Below are 18,723 nucleotides of genomic sequence, written 5' to 3'. Positions count from 1 at the left end.
ACCCACTTCCCTCCTGCTCTCACCCCCTCCTGAGCCCCTGGGAAGCACTAGTCTGTTCTCCAACTCTATAACTGTGCCACTTCAAGAACATTACATAAATGGAATCATACCTTATATGTCTTTTTGAGATTGGTTTCTTTACTCAGCACAATTCCCATGTAAACATAGCCTGTTACTTTTTATTGCTGAATAATATTTCACGTCACAGATGTAGCACAGTTTGTTTAACCCTTCACCCACTGAAGAACATCTGGGTGGTTTCCAGTTTTTGGCTATCCCAAAGTAAAGCTGCTATAAACATTCATGTACGGTTTTTTGTGTGAAGATGTGTCTTCATTTCTCTGGGTTACATGCCCACGAGGGCCATTTCTGGGCCGTATCATAGTTGTACGTTTAATTTTGTAAGAACTGACAAACTGTTTTCCAGAGCAGCTGCACCATTTTGCATTCCCACAACGCATGAGTGACTCAGTTTCTCCACATTCTCCTCAGGCTTTGCTGTCGTCACTGTGTTGTTAGTTATTCTGATGGTGTGGTGATATCTCACCGTGGTTTTCATTTGCATTTCCCTAACAGCTAATGATGGCGAACATCACTTCATGTGCTACTGCCATCTGTATATCCTCCTCGGTGAAATGTTTCTTCATTTCTTTTGCCCATTTTCTAACTGCATTTTTTTTTCCTGTTGAGTTTTGAGAATTCTTTGTATATTCTGAATACCAGTGCTTTGTCAGATACGTGGTTTCTGAATATTTTCTCCCAGTCAATAGCCTGTCTTTTCACTCTCTTACTGGGTCTTCTGCAGAGTGAACGTTTTTGATTTTGATAAAGTCCAATTTAACAATCGTTCCTTTTACGAACTGTGCTTTTAGAGTCATGTCTAAGGGCTCTTTGCCTAGCCTTAGATTCAAAGATGTTCTACTATGTTTTACTCTAAAGATTCTATAGTTTTAAGTTTTACATTTAAGTCTCTAAAGATTTTATAGTTTTATGTTTTACATATGAGTCTCCGGCCCATTTTGAAGTAACTTTTGTATAAGGTCAAGGTTTGGTTTTTAGCTGGCTGTCCAACTGATCCAGCACCATTTGTTGAAAAGGCTACCTTTCCTCCATTGAATTGTTTTTTGCAAACAATCTGTCAAAAAACAGTTGGGCATACTTCAAACCCGTTGCCGTCGAGTCAATTCCGACTCACAGGGACTCTATAGGACAGAGGAGAACTGCCTGATAGTTTCCAAGGAGTGCTTGGTGGATTTGAACTGCCGACATTTTGGTTAGCAGACATAGCTCTTCACCACCACGCTACCAGGGTTTCCCTTAAGTGGGTCTATTTCTGGGTTCTCTGTTCTCTTCTGCTGATCTGTACGTCTATTACTCTGCTATATAAAGCCACTGCTGTCGAGCTGATTCCAACTCATAGACTGTAATCTTTACGAAAGCAGACTGCCACATCTTTCTCCCGCAGAGCTGCTGATGGGTTCAAACCACCGACCTTTTGGTTAGCAGCCAAGCACTTAACCACCACGCCACCAGGGTGTCTCGTCTTGATTGTAAACCAAAACCAAAAAACCAAACCTGCTGCCGTCGAGTCGATTCCGACTCACAGTGACCCCACAGGACAGAGGAGAACTGCCCCATAGGGTTTCCAAGGAGTGGCTGTGGATTCGAACTGCCGACCTTTCGGTTAGCAGCCAAGCTCTTAACCTCTGTGCCACAAGGGCGCCTCCTGTCTTGACTATGTTGTTGTTGGTAGGTGCCATCGGGTCAGTTCCGACTCACAGGGAGCCTATGTGCAACACGATAACCCTGCCCACTCCTGTGCGAGCCTCCCAATCCTTGTTATGGCTGAACCCATTGTTGCAGCCACTGTGTCAGTCCATCTCTTCGAGGGTCTCCCTCTTTTCACTGGCCCTCTACTTTACCGAGCACGATGTCCTTCTTCGGGGACTAGTCTCTCCTAATAACAAGTCCAAAGTATGTGAGAAGAAGTCTTGCCATCCCCGCTTCTAAGAAGCATTGCGGTTGTAATTCTTTTTGTTCTTCTGGCAGCCCATGGTATATTCAATACTCTCCGCCAACACCATAATTCGAAGGTGTTGATTTTTCTTTGGTCTTCCTTATTCACTGTCCAGCTTTCGCATGCATACCAGGTGACTAAAAATACCATCGCTTGGGTCAGGCGCACCTTAGTCATCAAAGGGACATCTTTGCTTCTTAACACTTTAAAGAGGTCTCTTGAAGCAAATATGCCCAATGCAATGCATCGTTTGATTTCTTGACTGCTGCTTCCATGGGCGTTGATTGTGACTCTAAGTAAAATGAAATCCTTGACAACGTCAATATTTTCTCCGTTTATCATGATGTTGCTTATTGGTCCAGATGTGAGGAATTCTGTTTTCTTAGTGTTGAGGTGTAATCCATACTGAAGGCTGTGGTCTTTGAGCTTCACCAATAAGTGCTTCAAGTCCTCTTCACTTTCAGCAAGCAAGGTTGTGTCATCTGCATACTGCAAGTTGTTAGTGAGTCTTCCTCCGATCCTGATGTCCCGTTCTTCTTCATATAGTCCAGCTTCTCAGATTATCTGCTCAGCATACAGAGTAAGGTGAAAGGATACAATCCCGACACACACCTTTCCTGACTTTTACACCACACAGTATCCCCTTGTTCTGTTAGAACGACTGCCTCTTGGTCTAAGTACGGTTTCCTCATAAGCACAGTTAAGTGTTCTGGGATTCCCACTCTTCCCAATGTTACCCATAATTTGTTATGATGCACACAGTAGAATGCCTTTGCACAGTCAATAAAACACGGAGGAGGAATACCGCCAAGTGGAAGCAGAAGTCCAGGTTCCCCACTTGACCTCCAATGACACCTGAGGAGAGGGGAGTCCTTGTTGCTGGTGGGCGGGGACAGGGATTCTGATTCCCCACGTGGTCTCCACTGACACCGCAGAGGAGGTGGCCTCCTTGCCCCTAAGCAGTGGTGAAAGTCCCGACGGCCATTAGGCCTCCTCTGACAGGACCCCAGCAGGAGGGAAAGGACGTCACGTGACTGCCGGGTGGGGGTGGTCCAGGCTCCCACGTGGTCTCCACTGACACCATGGAAGGGCTTCATTATAGAACTGCAGAGGTGAAAGCCCCGAGGTCTCCAGCTGGCCTTCTCTGACACCACACGAGTGGGGAAGATGGGGCACCCCGGTACACTCTCACAAGGGTGGAAGTCTAGGTTCCCTGCTCAGCCTCTGCTGTCGTGGGGGGGGTGCGGGGGGATGGGGTCACAAGTGTTTCCGGTGGTACCTGGCAGCAGGAGAGCAGTTACTGTCTAAAAGTTTGTGTCTTGCAAAGCTGCCCCTTTCCTGGTCCGCTGGCTGAAGAGCAGGCTTTGGCTGGGGCTTTTTCTCTGCCCTCGCTGGCATTTTCAGGTTGCTTGCTTCTCTGGCTCCAAGAGCAGGATACTGAGGCAAAAAGAAAGCCCAGGGAACTCACCGCCATGTCGTCTTCAAGCCCCACGGTCCCTCGCCGGTCTGCCCTGACGTCAGCTTTAGTATTTCTCAGCTCTAAGTTTTCTGTTTTTCCCAAATCAGACACGTCACTTTATGCAGCTATCAGTTCCTTGTGTAAATTTCCAAGTTGGGCTTTTATTTCTTGGGTTATGACAGACAGTGACTTGGTTACGGCAGTAACTACCCACAGTCCATGTCTTATAATTCTAACACCTGGGGTTCCTGTGGACCTGCTTCTGGTATCTTTTGTTTCTGTTCATTTCCACTGGGCAGCAACTTGATTGCCTGATTATCTTTGACTGTGTGATGGACACTGTACTTGAAAATGATCTGCAGAAGTAATATGAGGCCTAGGCCAATGCTATCTTCCTGCAAAAAGGACTCTCTATTTGCTTTTGCCAGTGATCCAGAGTCACCTATAACCAAGTTCAAGGCTTAACATAGATGTTAACTAGCTGGGTAGTAGGCTGTGTGAGAGCAGGCTTGGTTCCAGTTCATCCTTACTCTCAAGGTGCATCCTTCTGGATCTCAGCCCAGAGCCAGCCATGGCCCCAAATGCCACCCTTCGAGCCTCCAGCCTCATGAGGCCATCAAAAGCACAGCTCAGCTTCTCAGCTGCCTCTTCCAGAAGAATGAACACCCTCAAACCAAAAATGCCAAAGCCCCTTCATTCCTCCGGATTCTGAGCCTCTCCTGATCTCAGCTCTATCCTGTTAGCTCTTGGGTGCTTTTCAGATTTTTTTTTTTTTAAATTTCATCCCGTTTTCTTGGCTGTTCAGTGACAAAATTGTTCTTAACTACTTAGTCTGCCATTATGAGAAGTAGAAAACCAGATTAACACAGTTTACATCAACGGGGAAACCCTATAAATCTCCTAAACAAACACATAAATCATGAAAGCTGCCCAAAAGCTGCAAACCACTTGACTCCAAGCTCTGGGGTGGGGGGATGTCACTGGTCACTGCTCAGACCTCCCCATGCAGCGGTTAAGTGCTGCCTGGGGACCAGGAGGACCCAGCGCATCACAGCCAGCCTCCCGTGCTCTCTACAGCATCCAGGAAAATAACTCAATATCCCCAGGTTCCACTTTCTGGGGGAAAACAATATTGGTTATAATGAAAAATGATTCAAGAAGCTATAGAAGAAAAGTAAACCAAGTCTCTGCCTCCTGATGGGACCAGGGTGATGGTGACAGAGGCTTTTGTAGTCCCAGGCAGCACTCAGCAGTACGGGAGCTGAAAGGTGTGCAAACCGTGCAGGGGGCCGGGGAGCTGGCTGAGCCCCTACCTCTAAGCACCTGCATACCCATGGCCTGAGAGGGGCGCAGCACTTCACACACCCTGTCCAGCCTCCTCACTCCCACGCGAACGTCTAGCCGACCAGGACACGGGGCGCCACGTCGTTACCTTTTCGTGAATCTCTTGTGTGGACTGCGCGTCACAAAATGCCACGGTGGCGACGTCCTTCAGGATGGGCATCTCCACCGTGCAGTCCCGGCCGTCGAGCAGCGCCACCAGGGGCCGGGGGTGCAGGGGCCCGTTCATGATCGGAGGTCGGACGCCTGGAACGACAGGAGGGGACACTCAGCTCTCCTGCAGCAGTCTGCTCCCCCAGCTAAACCCTTGCCTACACCGAGTGCCTGCTGTCCACGTGGGCTGACGAGAGCTGGCCTCCTGAGGACGTTCTGCTCTAAACGCCCAGTCAGGTGGGTACTTTAGAAAGTGAATTATGTCGGCGGCAAAGGCAAACCGGTGGGTGTACTACAGCTTCTTGTCACCTGAGTGGTGACCATCACGGCCCCCACAGGGCACAGGGCTGTGGGGACCAGGCAGTAGCTCTGTGATGGAGAGAGGGTGGGGAGGCCGTACAGCCCACGGACAGGCAGGGCCGGGCGAGGGGGCTGTGGCCCCTTGCTCTATCCTAGCAGCAGGCTCGTCACAGCTGGTGGCGCTGAAAGATGAGATTGTAATGTGACAGGCTTTAGGAAAAGGCCCCGTCACCTCTCTAGCTACAGCGCAGCTGCCCGAGTCCCTGACGGTGAAGATGCATGTTTTAGCATCTCTCACGCGCCTGGCATGACTTCCACGTGTAGATCAGAAAGTGTAACAGACAAAGACAAGGTAGGCAAGGGCTGAAGACACTAAAATACAGGCAGGACCTCTCACCATCCCACAACAGGATGAGGAAGGATGAAAATCCACTCCTTCCCAAGAGGACACAACTGTGCGCCTCACAGCGGCATGGTGGTTAAGAGCTCAGCTGCTAACCAAAAGGTCAGCAGTTCAAATCCACCAGCCGCTCCTTGGAGACCCTATGGGGCAGTTCTGTTCTGTCCTGTAGGGTCGCTATGAGTCGGAATCGACTTGACGGCAGCGGGTTTGGTTTTCTGGTTAATGCACCTCACGCGCAGCCATCACCCATCTGTCAGGGGAGCCTTGTGTGTTGCTAGGATGCTGAACAGGTTTCAGCAGAGCTTCCAGACTAAGAGGGACTAGGAAGAAAGGCCTGGCCATCTATTTCCGAAAATCAGCCAGTGAAAACCCCATGGATCACAACGGTCCGATCCACAACTGATTATGGGGATGGTGCAGGACCAGGCAGTGTTTCATTTCGTTGTGCGTGGGTGCCATGGGTCGGGCTGACTGGACAGCAGCTCACAAAAACCAGCCTTCATTTACAGGCCTCCATGGACAAAGGAGGCCTCCACAGTCACCACACGTGCTGGGTGCAGAGGGCACTGGGGCACCGCCACGCCCGGCTGCACTTCAGCTGGTCAGTGGCAGAGCTGAGACCAAAGCAAGACTCGTCCAAGAGGACCAAGCAGTGAGGGCACAGGCTAGAAACCCAGGGCCTGGGCGACGTGCCGGCTCCCCGGGCACGGCCTATAGGGGCCTGTACTCCTGGTCCGTCTTCCGTGCCCACTCCTGACCTGGGGTGTGTCGCAGGCTCGGCGCAGGGCCGGGGAGGAGGTCAGGGGGTGGGGGAGACCAGGGGAATTAGCTCCTCTACCACCTTTGGCCAGCGGGTCCGTGGAGAGAAGCAGCTGCCTTTCTCAGAGCTAATGGCAGGAACACAGGACGCACCTCACTGCAACCTCGCATCAAGGTAAACAGGAGCCGTGGTGGCGAGGCCAGGTGCGTGCCCGTGCAGGACGCGGTCACCACATGCGCTACCGCGGGGAAGCCTGGCTGTCACTCTGACGCACTTCAAGTCCCAACAGTAGGAAGCTGCTCTAAGACCCTGGAGACAGCGGGGTCGGGGGTCAGGGAGGCTCTGGGGCTGGCCGTGGGGCCACGCGTTCCAGGCCATCTATCCACCACCTCCGCCAATGGCAGTGAGGGCGGGGCTGCCCCAGGGCCTGCAAGGTCAAGACCTGCACAGCCGGCCCTTCGCTCTTGCTCTCCTGCGTAAGCAATGGCGCCCCCAGAGCCCACTGGTGGTGACAGCGCACGAGCTGACCACAGACAGAACCCAGCTGCTGTCTAGTAAGCAAGACAGTGAGGAAGTTTACAAACATGCCAGGCAGTGCCACGCTCCTCACTGACTGTCGTGTGGAAAACAATTATTTTTCATTAAGGAATGTGACTTATTTTAGCACAGAATGGGGTTTATTCTTGCTATTTTAAGTGAAGTGATAAATACGTATGTATTTTAAGCATCGCTATCTCAATTTCTAATGAGGTAAACACCAACAGATACAATGCGTATAAACAAAAGCTCTCTGAGGTCCTCCATCACCGCTAAGGATGTAAAGGAGGCCCTGAGACCAAACAGTTCAAAACCACTGCCCAGGTGAGCATCTGGCAAGATGGGCCCGGGGACCTGGCTGGTAGGCAGGCAGATCCCACAGCACCCGGAACGCCTCAGGGAGGGCAGGCAGACCCCACGGCACCCGGAACACCTCGGGGAGGACAGGCAGACCCCGCGGCACCCGGAACACCTCAGGAAGAACAGGCAGACCCCGCGGCACCCGGAACACCTCGGGAAGGACAGGCAGACCCTGCGGCACCTGGAACACCTCGGGGAGGACAGGCTCTGGGCCGGGAGGACAGGCTCTGGGCCGGCAGGGCAGGCTCTCGGCCAGGAGGGTAGGCTTTGGGCCGGGAGGCCTCAGAGGGGTGGGCTGGCAGGTAACCTCTCTGAGCTGACTTCCTCGCCTAAACCGGACAGGGCGCCCCGGAACACACTGCCTAGCACCAAGCTCCCGCCACCTCCTCTTGCCCACCCCTCGGAGCTGCCCCGGCTTCTCCTGGCCCCTGCTGTGCCAAGCGGGCTTGGAAGCACCCTCATGGGGCTCTGGGTCACACTTCGGTGAGGGGCTAGGCCTCCCGTCGGCACCGCCCCACAAGGGGGTCAGTCCCAGCTGCCACATGGCAACCCAGGCTGTTTTTACACTCAGTGGACTGTGAGTACCTACGAGCACTGACGGACAGAAAACAAGCACGGTGCTGGCCTGCAGACTGGCCCCTCCCGCACGGCCGGCCGTGGATTTTGGCGTTTCCACTGGGGCCCCATGCAGCCCCCAGGACCCACCCTCATCTGACTCCACGTGCAGCCTGGCCTGAGCCTGGCCCAGCACCCGTCTCGGGACGCCCTCAACAGAGACACGCTCTCGACAGAGACACACCCACAGCAGACAACGTTACGCAGACACCCGACCAAGCCACCGTCGTAGGAGCTGAGGGCTGAGCTGAGTCAGCTGATGCTGGGCAGCCCTCGGGGGCCAGAGCTTCCTGTCCAGAAACAGAGACGCTCATTCTGTCGGAAGTCATTTACCCAAACGCCACTGCACACATACTGGTAGGAAGGACAAGGGGAACCCACTGACCAACTAACCGCAAGGAGAACAACTGGTGACCCGCACGCCAGGCCCAGGATTGCTAAGCAGGGGAGGACACCTCCTCTGGGCCTCCTCCAAGAAAGTTCGCGTCGTTTGGGTTTTGCCGTCAGTGGCCATCAAGTTGATTCCAACTCCTGGCGACCCCATGTGTGCAGAGTAGAACTGTTTCGTAGGGTTTTCAAGGCTGTGACCTCTCGGAAGCAGATCGCCAGGCCTGTCTTCCGAGGCGCCTCCGGGTGAGTCTGAATCCCCAACCTTTTGACTGGTTGTCCAGCACTTAACTGTGCCACCCGGGGTTTGGACTTTAAAGAAATGCACACAGTCCCTGAGGCAGGTCCCTTTATGTCTCTGCAGACTGGTCTTCAGCTGATTTCAAGCGCCAGGAGCCCCGACCAACCTGACATTTCCTAAAATGCGCTCGGTTTCCACGACCATGAATTCGCCTTTCCAAAGCTTTTTATCTTCAGAACTCCCAGGCAGAATAGCGTCCTGTCACTGGATCCTTATTTCCATGTCCTTAATTTGTCTCGTACCAAAGCTCTTAAGCTTCTGATCCACTGCAACCAGTGACGCCTGGGTCGGGTTCAAACTTTGACTAAAAATTAAGCACAAGAGACACATTAAAATACCATCGGGGTCCGAAGAAAACTCACCAACGCCAGGACATGCGTCCTCAACCCTGCCCAGAGCGTTGCTGCTTCCACCATGCACCAGCCGCCCAGCCACACGCCGACCGAGGCTGCCTGGCCGTGGACCTACCTGGCACACGGGGCCCTACCACAGTGCGGACTGACGAGCAGGCATGCGGCTAGGACTGCAGACAGAGTGGGAAGCTCACCCTAGATTCACAGTCCCGGGGGCCCTAACATCACATAAACATAAACGCAAACGGCCCCTCTGGGCGGCTGCCTGCCCCACAAGGCCGTGACCACCCACAGGACCCTGGCCAGCAGCTGCCTGCCAGCCATGGGTCTTCTCAGGCCTGCCCACCCAGACACCACTGGTGTCCAAGAACCAAGAAGCATGCCCACCACTGGTTCTGGCGGGTTCTGACATCGATGACACGCTTCCTGAGCTCCTCTGTGGCTGGGCAGGAAGAGTGGATGCTCCAACAAGGCCGCCAAGGGGAGAGGGCTGTGGGGTGCAGACCCTGCGCCACAGACTCCTAGCATCCAGCCCTCAGGCACTGAGGTGGGGACTTCCCATGGGGACTCCCCACCCCAGGGGAGCACACACCTGAGGCCCCGTGGCCCTCCAGTCGGTCCCACTGCCCCTGCAGGAAGCATCCCAGCTGACCGTCGGGTGACTCAGACACAGTCCTTCCCAAAAATGCTGCTCAGCTACCCCAGCGGGCAAGATGACCGAGGCTGCAGCCCTCCCACCCATGCTGGCCTCCGGGGCCTGGCCAGGGGCTGACATCGGGGGCTCCGTGAGGCCCCCTGCAGTAAAAACGTGCTGCAGTGGGTTTCTCTTTACATGTGGCCTTTCTGGCCTTGGACTGATAATTCTGCCAGAAATGATTTGTTGGGCTGCAGCCTGATTGATCCATTTTACACACCTTGCAGGAATTGGTCAATTTACTAGGCAAATAAAACCCAAAACCAAACCTGTTGCTATTGAGCTGACTCACAGCGACCCTGTAGGACAGAGCGGAACTGCCCTGTAGGGTTCCTAGAGAGTGGCTGGTGGATTCCAACTGCCCACCTTTTGGTTAGCAGCTGAGTTCTCAACCACTGCACCACCAGAACTCTCGCTATGCAGACAGGGTGCATAAAACTACCCAGTAGGATTAAGATACCCTGCAGAAATCAGTCTGTTTGTGGCCTGGCTGGGAGGGCCCCACCTGATAAGGAGCTTGCTTACAGAAGCAGCCAACCCCAGACGGGTTTCTCAAAGAGGCAGCATGGGAGAGAGGGAACCTCCTAAAACAGCGGTAACACGGGTCTAGAGCTGTGGAGACAGCGAGAGATGGCAGCAACCACAGCAGAGCCCAGCAGTGGAGAAACAGCGGCAGCAGTAAGAGCAGTGAGAACCATGGGACCAGCAGACAGCGGCAGTGGTGCCTGCTGGCCAGCAGAGCAAAAGATAGCTGGGCACCTTCGGGCAGGAGGCTTGCTGGCAGAGTGGGGTACCTCCAGGAATTTGTTAGTGGAGCCACAACTTGTAACACTTGCCTGAGCAGGGCAGAGGCTAAAAGGAGCAGTCGGCCAGCGTGGCCGAGAGAAGGGCCTGCCCTGGGCACGGCTGAGGAGGTGAGAGCTGTCCTGGTCGACAAAACTCATTCTGTCTCCTGAGTGAAAACCTGTTACTTCCAAGTTGATCCTGATCCTCAATTGTAACCTTACTTCCCTAATAAATCACACAATCGTGAGTACGGTCTGCGAGTTCTATGGGATCGCTGCAACAAACGACTGAACGTAGCAGAGAAGTAGAAAGTGCCGCGGGGAGAATGGCCAGTGTCAGAAACGGTCAAGAAGCTGGAGAGTGGAGCTGTGTCTCCACCTCATAGGAACCAGCTTCGTGCCGATCCTCATTCTCATCCCTCCTTGTGGATGTAGACGAGGTCTGACACCAGGTTACACCCACGCACACGTGTGCACGAGCACAGATACAGGCGCACACCATCCCGCACGTGCGCACGCAGCCCACCGGGAGGCACCTGGGTGAGGCCTTCCTGCCTTGCAGGGACCGAGCCGGTCAGGGAAGACAGAGGATCCACATGTGCTGGGAGAGGCCAGGAGCAGACAAGGAACCGCCCAGCCCCCAGGAGAGCTCATGACCGGCCCTGAGCATAGCTGGTCCTCACTCTACGCAAGGACACTACGCAGGGGCTGGAACCAACCAACACGTGGCTGGACGCCAGGCTGCCCGGGCCGTGGACCTGCCTACCGGCCCTGGCCAGGCCACCTTCGCTCCCGAAACCCCACAGGACGTGCGCCCGAGTACAAGGAGACTGCCCATCCCATGATGCCCTGAGCACATGCCCAATGAGAAGAGGGCAGGGAAACGGAGGGAGTTAAGTTCACCCACTCCACCTGGCCCCACTGCTGGCTGCAGGGACAGGCTCGCCCTCACCTGACCCCACCCAATTACTGTGCGGGACCCCCCCACCCGAGGCCACAACAACTGGTTCCAGGCACACGTGCCAAGGCTAGCCCCCGGGTGCAGAAAGAAGTCACCTCCTCCTGCAAAGCACATGGTGCCCGTGGGGGCCCGGGCCATGGTGGCCTTCTTGGGAGGCCTGCAGAGAACCTGCGAGAGGCCCCTGTTCCCTGCAGCGGAGAAACAGCGGATGCTCGGCAGGCGGCGGCCCGTGTCCACCTCCATCCCACACCAGCCGCCTCCACAGCAGCCAGAAGAGGAAGTGAACAGGTGACACCGCCCGCCATGGGGGCCAAAGGGCTCTTGTGACACAAACATGGACAGCACGTCCTCAGCTATTTCCCTTTCCAAGTCTGAGCGGGTACTATTCTGGGCTGATCCCACCGTTCCTACAGGCGTGAGATCCACGCGTCCTATAACCTGCTGGCCAGCACGCACTGCTCCTTCGTGACTAGATTCCCACTAAGCCTCCATCTCAAGAAGCCTCCGCCGAGCAAGGAGCCAGCAGAGCCCAGCCCACACGACTCCAGAGGCAGCGTGCGGGACCACGAAGCCTGCTGGAGCCACGTGTGGAGAGGTTCTGCGGCTGCAAGTCTACGACTGCCTCGGTCTGCAAGGTCATCTGCTTCTTCCCATGGGACTCTCGAGCTGCCGCCAGGCTCCTGGCACTGCTGTTTTCCAGAAGGTCCCACGAGGTCCAAGCCGCCACCCTCAACTTCTCTGCACACACCGCGCAGCTGCCCCTGCGGCGGGCATCAGCACATGCTACCATCCTCGCTGCAGGCTCCGCCCCAACGGCCAGTGCAGAGGGACACAGATGAACACAGAGGAACCGTCCGATGAATCCGCACCCACCACTGGGCACAGCTACCAACAGGCCGCCTCTCAGGGTGCCCTCACCAGCGCCTTCAGGACCGTAGAGCGGAGGGGGAGCCCTGGAGGCCTTTCTCCTGTGGGGCCAGCATGAGGCTCCGCTTTCTCAGCAGAGGGCGCTAGGGGGACACGCTGGAGGAGGGACCCAGCGCATGGTCCCTCTGCAATCGGGTGGTCTCTACCTGTCTGCAGCCCAATCCACTAGAAATCCACCGGAATCCAGAGCCCTGAATGGGGGTGGGGGAGGTGTGCACCCCAAGCTGCCACTCCTCTGCAGCCCATCAGAGCCTCAGGCCTCCTGCCCCACTGGTGCCCACACGCCCACACATGCCCTCCCGCACCCCGGATCTCACGCCCCACCTGCATGCCTCAGGGCAGCGCCTTCTTGCCCGGGGTCCTCAGACAGCTCCAGCCTGGCCGAACCGCAGACATCTCTGCTGTCCAGAGGCTGAACCACACCTACCGAGAGGTGTCGGCCCTTCGAAGTCCTCCTTCCTGGGGACTCCCTCCGCCTGAGGGAACCTTAGAGTCTCAGCGCAGTTATTAACTCTTTACATTACGCTTGCCCTGTCTGATGTCTGAGACGGTTTCTCCCTCCTGCCCGGTCGCCTCCTCTCAGCGATGTCGTGACACTGCCCCCACCTGCGTGCATCAGGTATCCCCAAAACATGGGTCTGTACACCACACAGGTGCAGCGGACACCAACACCATGCACAGAAACCGCCAGAACGTGTACGCCAGAAGGTCTCCTGCACACACAGACAGCGACGGGAGGCAGAGGGACAAGAGGACATGTGAGGAACACCCCAATCCTGCCTGGATCGTGCAGATGGGTGTAAAATCACGAGAGCCATCCTCTGTAACCCCAGATCAACCCAGGGCACTTCATACGAGGGTGAATTAAAAACACGCATGGCAAGACAGCCCCAGGCCCGACGGGCTGGCCCTATGGCACAGGCACCTGGAGCCACTTCCTCCCCCAGGGCTGCCATGTGCTCGGACAGACAACCACAGCCCAGCCCAGCGTCCCCTCGTTCAGGGGCCTGTATCCCTGAAACCCTCCAGCGGTGGGCTCTGGGAGGCACGTCCTCCACCTCGAGGACAGAGCAGGCAGGGTGGGACCCAGGGGACAGCACCCTCCACCCCAGGACAGAGCAGGCAGGGTGGGATCCAGGGGACAGCATCCTCTACCCCAGGACAGAACAGGCCAGGTGGACTCTAGGGGAGAGCTTTCTCTACCTTGAGATAGAGCAGGCAGGGTGGACAGAGCAGTGGGTGGAGACCTGGCCTCTACCTGCCCGGCCCTCAGGCCACTCCTGGAAGCTGGCCAGGATGAGGCCCAGACCCACAGCAGCCGTAACGCTGCTCCCGGGCCTTCCCGGATTGATGGCCAAAAAGTCGTGGCCTCAGACGGAGGGCTGGGGGCTTCGTGGCCCTGCGGCAGCAGGGGCCAAGCCTCACTGAGCTGCAGGGAGACCACAGGTCTCCGAGGACCTCAGGCCAACACTCAGCTCTGCTTGTGGGCGCCGGGCCAGCATCCCGGCTCTCCCCGCTGCCCGGGTCAGGGAGGGAGGGCCAGGGCTCCAGGCCCGCAGGAGGCCACAGCTGCTGTCCCTTCGGCACACTCACCCTGCAGGGAAAACCTCACGGTCACACACACTGTTTTCAGCCCTGTCACGTGTGTCTGAGAAAAACACACAAAACACAGGGAAAATCGGATCAAGTGTCCTTACGTCACAAATCACTAACCTCCCTGAATTAACTTCACTCCAGAAAAACCATACTCGAACAATAATACAAAGACGTCACTCAAGACCCCCATAAACCAAGGTCCAAGGCCTGCTGGGGGCTGTGCTGTGATGGGGCAGCACCTCAGAGAATGTTCCAGGCTCCCAGGACCCTCTCCTCCGGGCTTGGGACCTGCAACTACAGTGAACTGCCAGCTGTATACGCCCATCCACGTGGACTCACCAGGCTCCGGGGGTCTCCTGGATCCCTGCCTGCTGGGTTCTAAGAGCACCGCGCTGAAACAGCAGGGCCAGGGGGTGGGGGCGAGACGGGGCGTAGATCCGCGGGGCCGGGGAGCCTGGCCTGCAGAAGTGCCTGGCCCTTCCCGTGGCCAACCATCCGTCCAGGCCCAGCCGCCCACACCTGTAGGCTCTGGGGTAAACCTTCCTCTCCCCAGCCCTCCACAAGGTGTGCGTCACGAGCGCAAGCAAACAGGATGTCTAATGTGAGCGTGGGAGGTACCTGGGCCAGGAGCAACAAGCCTGCCGCCAAGGAAAACAGGCCGCTCCAGGCAGGCTGCCTGTGGCTCACATTTCCGCCGACTGCACTGGAATGGAGCCCCTCAGGTCTTGGCTGGCTGGGGCAGGGCTTCTGGGGGCCTACCAGCCCAGCCCCCAAACCAGAGCGCTGCAAGTGCCCCAAGGGCAGCTCCCCAGGTGCCTGGCCCAACACGCTTGGCACATGGTAAGGGACACCCAATAGGCTTCACCTGCACCATGCGTCAACTCGCTCAAACTCATGCCACCAAGGAGGCAAGAAGCATTGGTGACGTGTCACAGACAGGGAAACGGAAGCCCGAAATCATGGTGTCCCCAGGGCCTCACTGCCGGGAAGCCTGTGCCGGAACCTTACGCTGGCCATGAAGGGGGAGGGGTGTCGGCCGACAGGTGGGATGTCGGCTGTGGGGCTTGGCCAGCATCCACCAGCTTCCCGCGGGGCCTGCCCCTCCCACGGCGTGGCTCTGACTCAGCAGAGACACACACAGCGCCATAGAGCCCATAAGACTCGCAACCCCAAAGTCGGATTAATTCTGTTCTCTCTTCACACTTCCCTGCTCAACACAAGTTGGCCTAAAATTACAAACGGCACGCCAGACAGCAGAGCTGAGGAAGGAGTCCCCGCGGCAAGAACCTCACTCGTCACCGTGAAATGGGCCAAGCTGAGTCCCACCTCCCGACCGGAAGGGTCCAAGTCAGGTACACCATCGAGTTAAGTGAGTGGACTTTCAGATGTTATCTAGAAAAGGGCATGGAATCCGTTATCCCGTCTTGGGGTTTTCCTCAGTCTTCCTCCTTACATCCTAGCGACACAGCACGAGGTGGCCCGGAGACGACAGGGCATCTGCTCCTGTGGCCCTCGCCCTGCTGCTCCCGCCTGGGCCTGGCACTGCCCTCGTGGCTCACGGTGTCACTGCGCAGCCACTGTGGCCCGAGGGCTGGGGCCGGCCCCCAAGAGCCGCCCTCCACACTGGGAAGCCGCAGCCCAGGCTCCTGCTCCCGCTTGGGCAGCGCAGGCAGGGAAAGGTGACACAGACATCACACGCGTGCTGGCTGGCCGGCTGTGTCCCCAAGGCCGGCTGGTGAACCAGACCCCGTGGCCAGTCTGCGTGCCTCACCCTGTGCACTCTCGCGCACGCCGCTGGTTTTTTTGGTGAAGAGTCCCAAAATGTAGCGAGCTGCCTTGCCAACGCTTAGGCCCGCGGGCGGTCTACAAGGGGTCAGCAGCATGCTTCCGTGCCGACCACGGGAACAGTGGACGCAGACGCTGTGTCTGCTGAGGGTGCCTCCGGACAGTCATAGCTGTGTGGGCAGGGCTGGGGAGGGCTCGAATGTCAGCCTGGTCTCCACATTGAGGACACTAGGGGCCAAGCAGGTCTCAGGACCAGACTGGGATTCTAGAAAGACCCCCTTGGGCACAACATGAAGAGAGGAGGGATCAGAGAGAGGGGTGCCCTGAGGCAGGCCACGGGGGCTGCGAGAACAAAGGTGGGGCGCCTGACACTCGTCCTTAGCACCAGGGCAGCAGAGGTGACCTGGCAGGTGAAGGACGGACTCTGGGAGGATGGGAGGTCAGGGGCCGGCCAGCTTCCATCTGGGTCACCGGTGGGTGGTGGCATGTCCATGGGGAAGCACTAAGCAGGGGACAAGCAGGTTCCCAGGATCAGACGGGCTCCAGAGGACTCCGATGGGGATGCGCTGACCTGCGGGTCACCCAGGGACGGGCCAAGGCATCTGAGCTCCACCGAAACCCGGCAGGGAGAGGCCAGGCTTGCCAGGGCAGTGGTGTGAGATGGGCCCGAGCAGGGTGGAGCAGATCTCAGGAAGCACCCCACTGGGGAGCAGGAAGCACCCCGCTGGGGAGCAGGCTGTGCCCAAAGAGGACCTGGCCTCAGGGCAGTGGAGCCCGAGCCAGGCCTGCAAGGTGTCCACGACCTTGTCCCAGCCCCCACGGCATGTCTGCGTGGCCCCTGCAGCATGCTCACGTGACCCTTCATTCTGAAAGCCATCTAGGGACCTGCACTGTCCCCTCAACCCGAGAGCCCTGGCCTCCACCCCACAGGAGGGGCAAAGCCCACAGCCTGTGCTGCAGACAGACTGCTGGGGTCTGGCCCGCACCTCCGCTGGCCCCTGGTGTCCCGTAGGCCCTCAGGGCCTGTGAACAGAGCTGCCAGCGTCTGCCAGGCTGCAGGGAGGCTCCGAGGAGGCGGAGCAATAAGACTGTAAGACCACACAAAGTATCTAGTCTAGTGCTGGAGATGGGTGTTCAGAATAAAAACACAAAAAACTCCACCGTGGCTTTAGAAACGAGTAGAGATGCAGAGGAGCCCAGGAGGCGCAATGGTGGCTAAGTGCTCGGCTGCTAACTCAAAAGTCATTGGTTCGAACTCACCAGCTGCTCCGTGGGAGCAGGAGGCGGCAGTCTGCTTCCGTAAAAATTTACAGCCTTGGAAACCCTATGAGGCACTTCTATTCTGTCCTATAGGATCGCTATGAGTTAGAATCGACTCGATGGCAGTGGGTTTGGTTTGGTAAAAAGAAGCCCCAGGAGATGATTTCTTTACCCAAAACAACAACCCAAGAGTCACAGGAGCACAAAATCACTGTCGACGGAGCAGTCGGGATAAAAGGACACAGAGAGAAGGGACCACTCCACCATGGGGCGGCAAGTACCGCTGACTCAGCCTGGCTGGCGGGGGCGGCAGCCGCAACAGAGGAAGGGATGGGAGAGCTCCTGTGCCCTCTGGGTACCCGCCTCCCTGTGTGAGACGGATCTCTATCCACCCTTGGGGACACTCCCAAAGCGTCACCTCCCAGGGTCCCACCATACTCAGGAAACCCCACCCTGCTCTCTGAGGGCGGGCTTCCCATCGCAGCCCTGTGGCCTGCTTGCTCAGGAACTCTGTCAAACAGGGTGCTGATAAGAAGGGTGGGGCTTCTCAGCCGCAGAAGGCACAGCGTGGACAAGGCCCCGGGCGCAGCGGGCTCACCGCCCGGGACCATCGCCAAGCAGTGCCTGCAAACAGCGAGCGCCAGGCCAAGGCCGGCCCCTCATGCCAGTGTGACAACAAGGGGCGTCCGGCCCAGGGTTGGCCACCTGCGTGACCAGCTTCAGGCCCGCTTTCTCCCCTGCTGGGAGCATCCCAGGAGAAGCCAGAGCTGAGGCCGAGAGGAAGCTGCCGGCGTAAAGGCCAGTCCCAGGGGACCACAGGGTGGACCTCCTGGGCAGAGGGCAGGCAGTGCTCAGCCCACACTTTCCCTCATGCTCTACCAGGTGGTGCCCAGCCTGCCCTGGCCAGTTACAGAAGAGTGAAAGTGAGAGGCACCCCCACAGCACCCCCCACCCCATCTGTCAGCCTTTGTGAAACATGGTCACGCTGAAGGAGAACAACCTGGGGTGTCAGGGCTCCCTTTTGAGAGATTTAGTTAGAGCAGAAAAGATTTTCACTGAGACTTGGCACAGTAGGTGGGTGCTTCTCAGAGTACCCAGAAACCTGTCTAGGAAACCAGCAAGCCGCTGCGTGGGTCCTGCACTCAGGCTGACAAGGTCAGCCCACGCCGTGGCCTCTGCACCAAAAATCACACAACCACCAGGAGTTTGCACCTAATACCACACAATCGTCAGGCATTTCTACCAGCAGCGCCCCCTACAGTCAGCAGCCACACCCAACACCGCTGCACCAATATCAGAGGCTGCACGTTCCCAGGAGGCAGCCCACCAGAGAATCCGGGGTGCGTGCATCCCTCTTCCGACCCCCGCGTGCATATAAAAGGAGCTGAGAGATCACTGCGGGAGCAGGTCATCCAGCACTGCGGGGTTGTGGATGCAGTGCGAGGGCCCAGGCAGCCCAATGGAGGGCAGACTGGAAGCCGGGGCGGTACAGGGAGAGAGCTAGGCGCCGCCAAGAAGCCCGTCGGTCAATGCCCACCCCAGGTAGCCTGCGCGCCTCGTCCTGTACACACCCCACCCTGTGCAATCCAGGGCCCGTCCCACTCGGCCCCGCACCTACCCTACCCTGTACACTCCAGGCCGAGCCCACCGAGGCCAGTGCGCGCCCTGCCCGACACCGCCCCCGCTACACGTGCCCCACGCCCACCTCACCCTGCACGCTCCGGGGCAC

At 57.1% G+C, this 18,723-nt stretch overlaps 1 protein-coding gene across 1 annotated transcript in view; it reads right to left on the bottom strand.

The window, feature by feature from the left end:
* CTBP1 (C-terminal binding protein 1) overlaps positions 1–18,723 on the bottom strand; it is a 43,429-nt gene that overhangs the window by 23,045 nt on the left and 1,661 nt on the right. The window contains exons 2-3 of the mRNA XM_023738002.1: positions 8,339–8,937; positions 4,909–5,063 (exon numbers count right to left, since the gene is read on the bottom strand). Of these exons, the coding sequence (XP_023593770.1) occupies positions 4,909–5,063; positions 8,339–8,489 (306 nt within the window). The 5' untranslated portion in view covers positions 8,490–8,937. The remainder of the gene's footprint in view (positions 1–4,908; positions 5,064–8,338; positions 8,938–18,723) is intronic.

Source organism: Trichechus manatus, unplaced genomic scaffold (genome assembly GCF_000243295.1).
Source record: "Trichechus manatus latirostris isolate Lorelei unplaced genomic scaffold, TriManLat1.0 scaffold00111, whole genome shotgun sequence".
NCBI classification, from domain to species: domain Eukaryota; kingdom Metazoa; phylum Chordata; class Mammalia; order Sirenia; family Trichechidae; genus Trichechus; species Trichechus manatus.
Note: the sequence above shows the minus strand (reverse complement) of the source record. Positions and strands in the feature narration are given on the sequence as shown.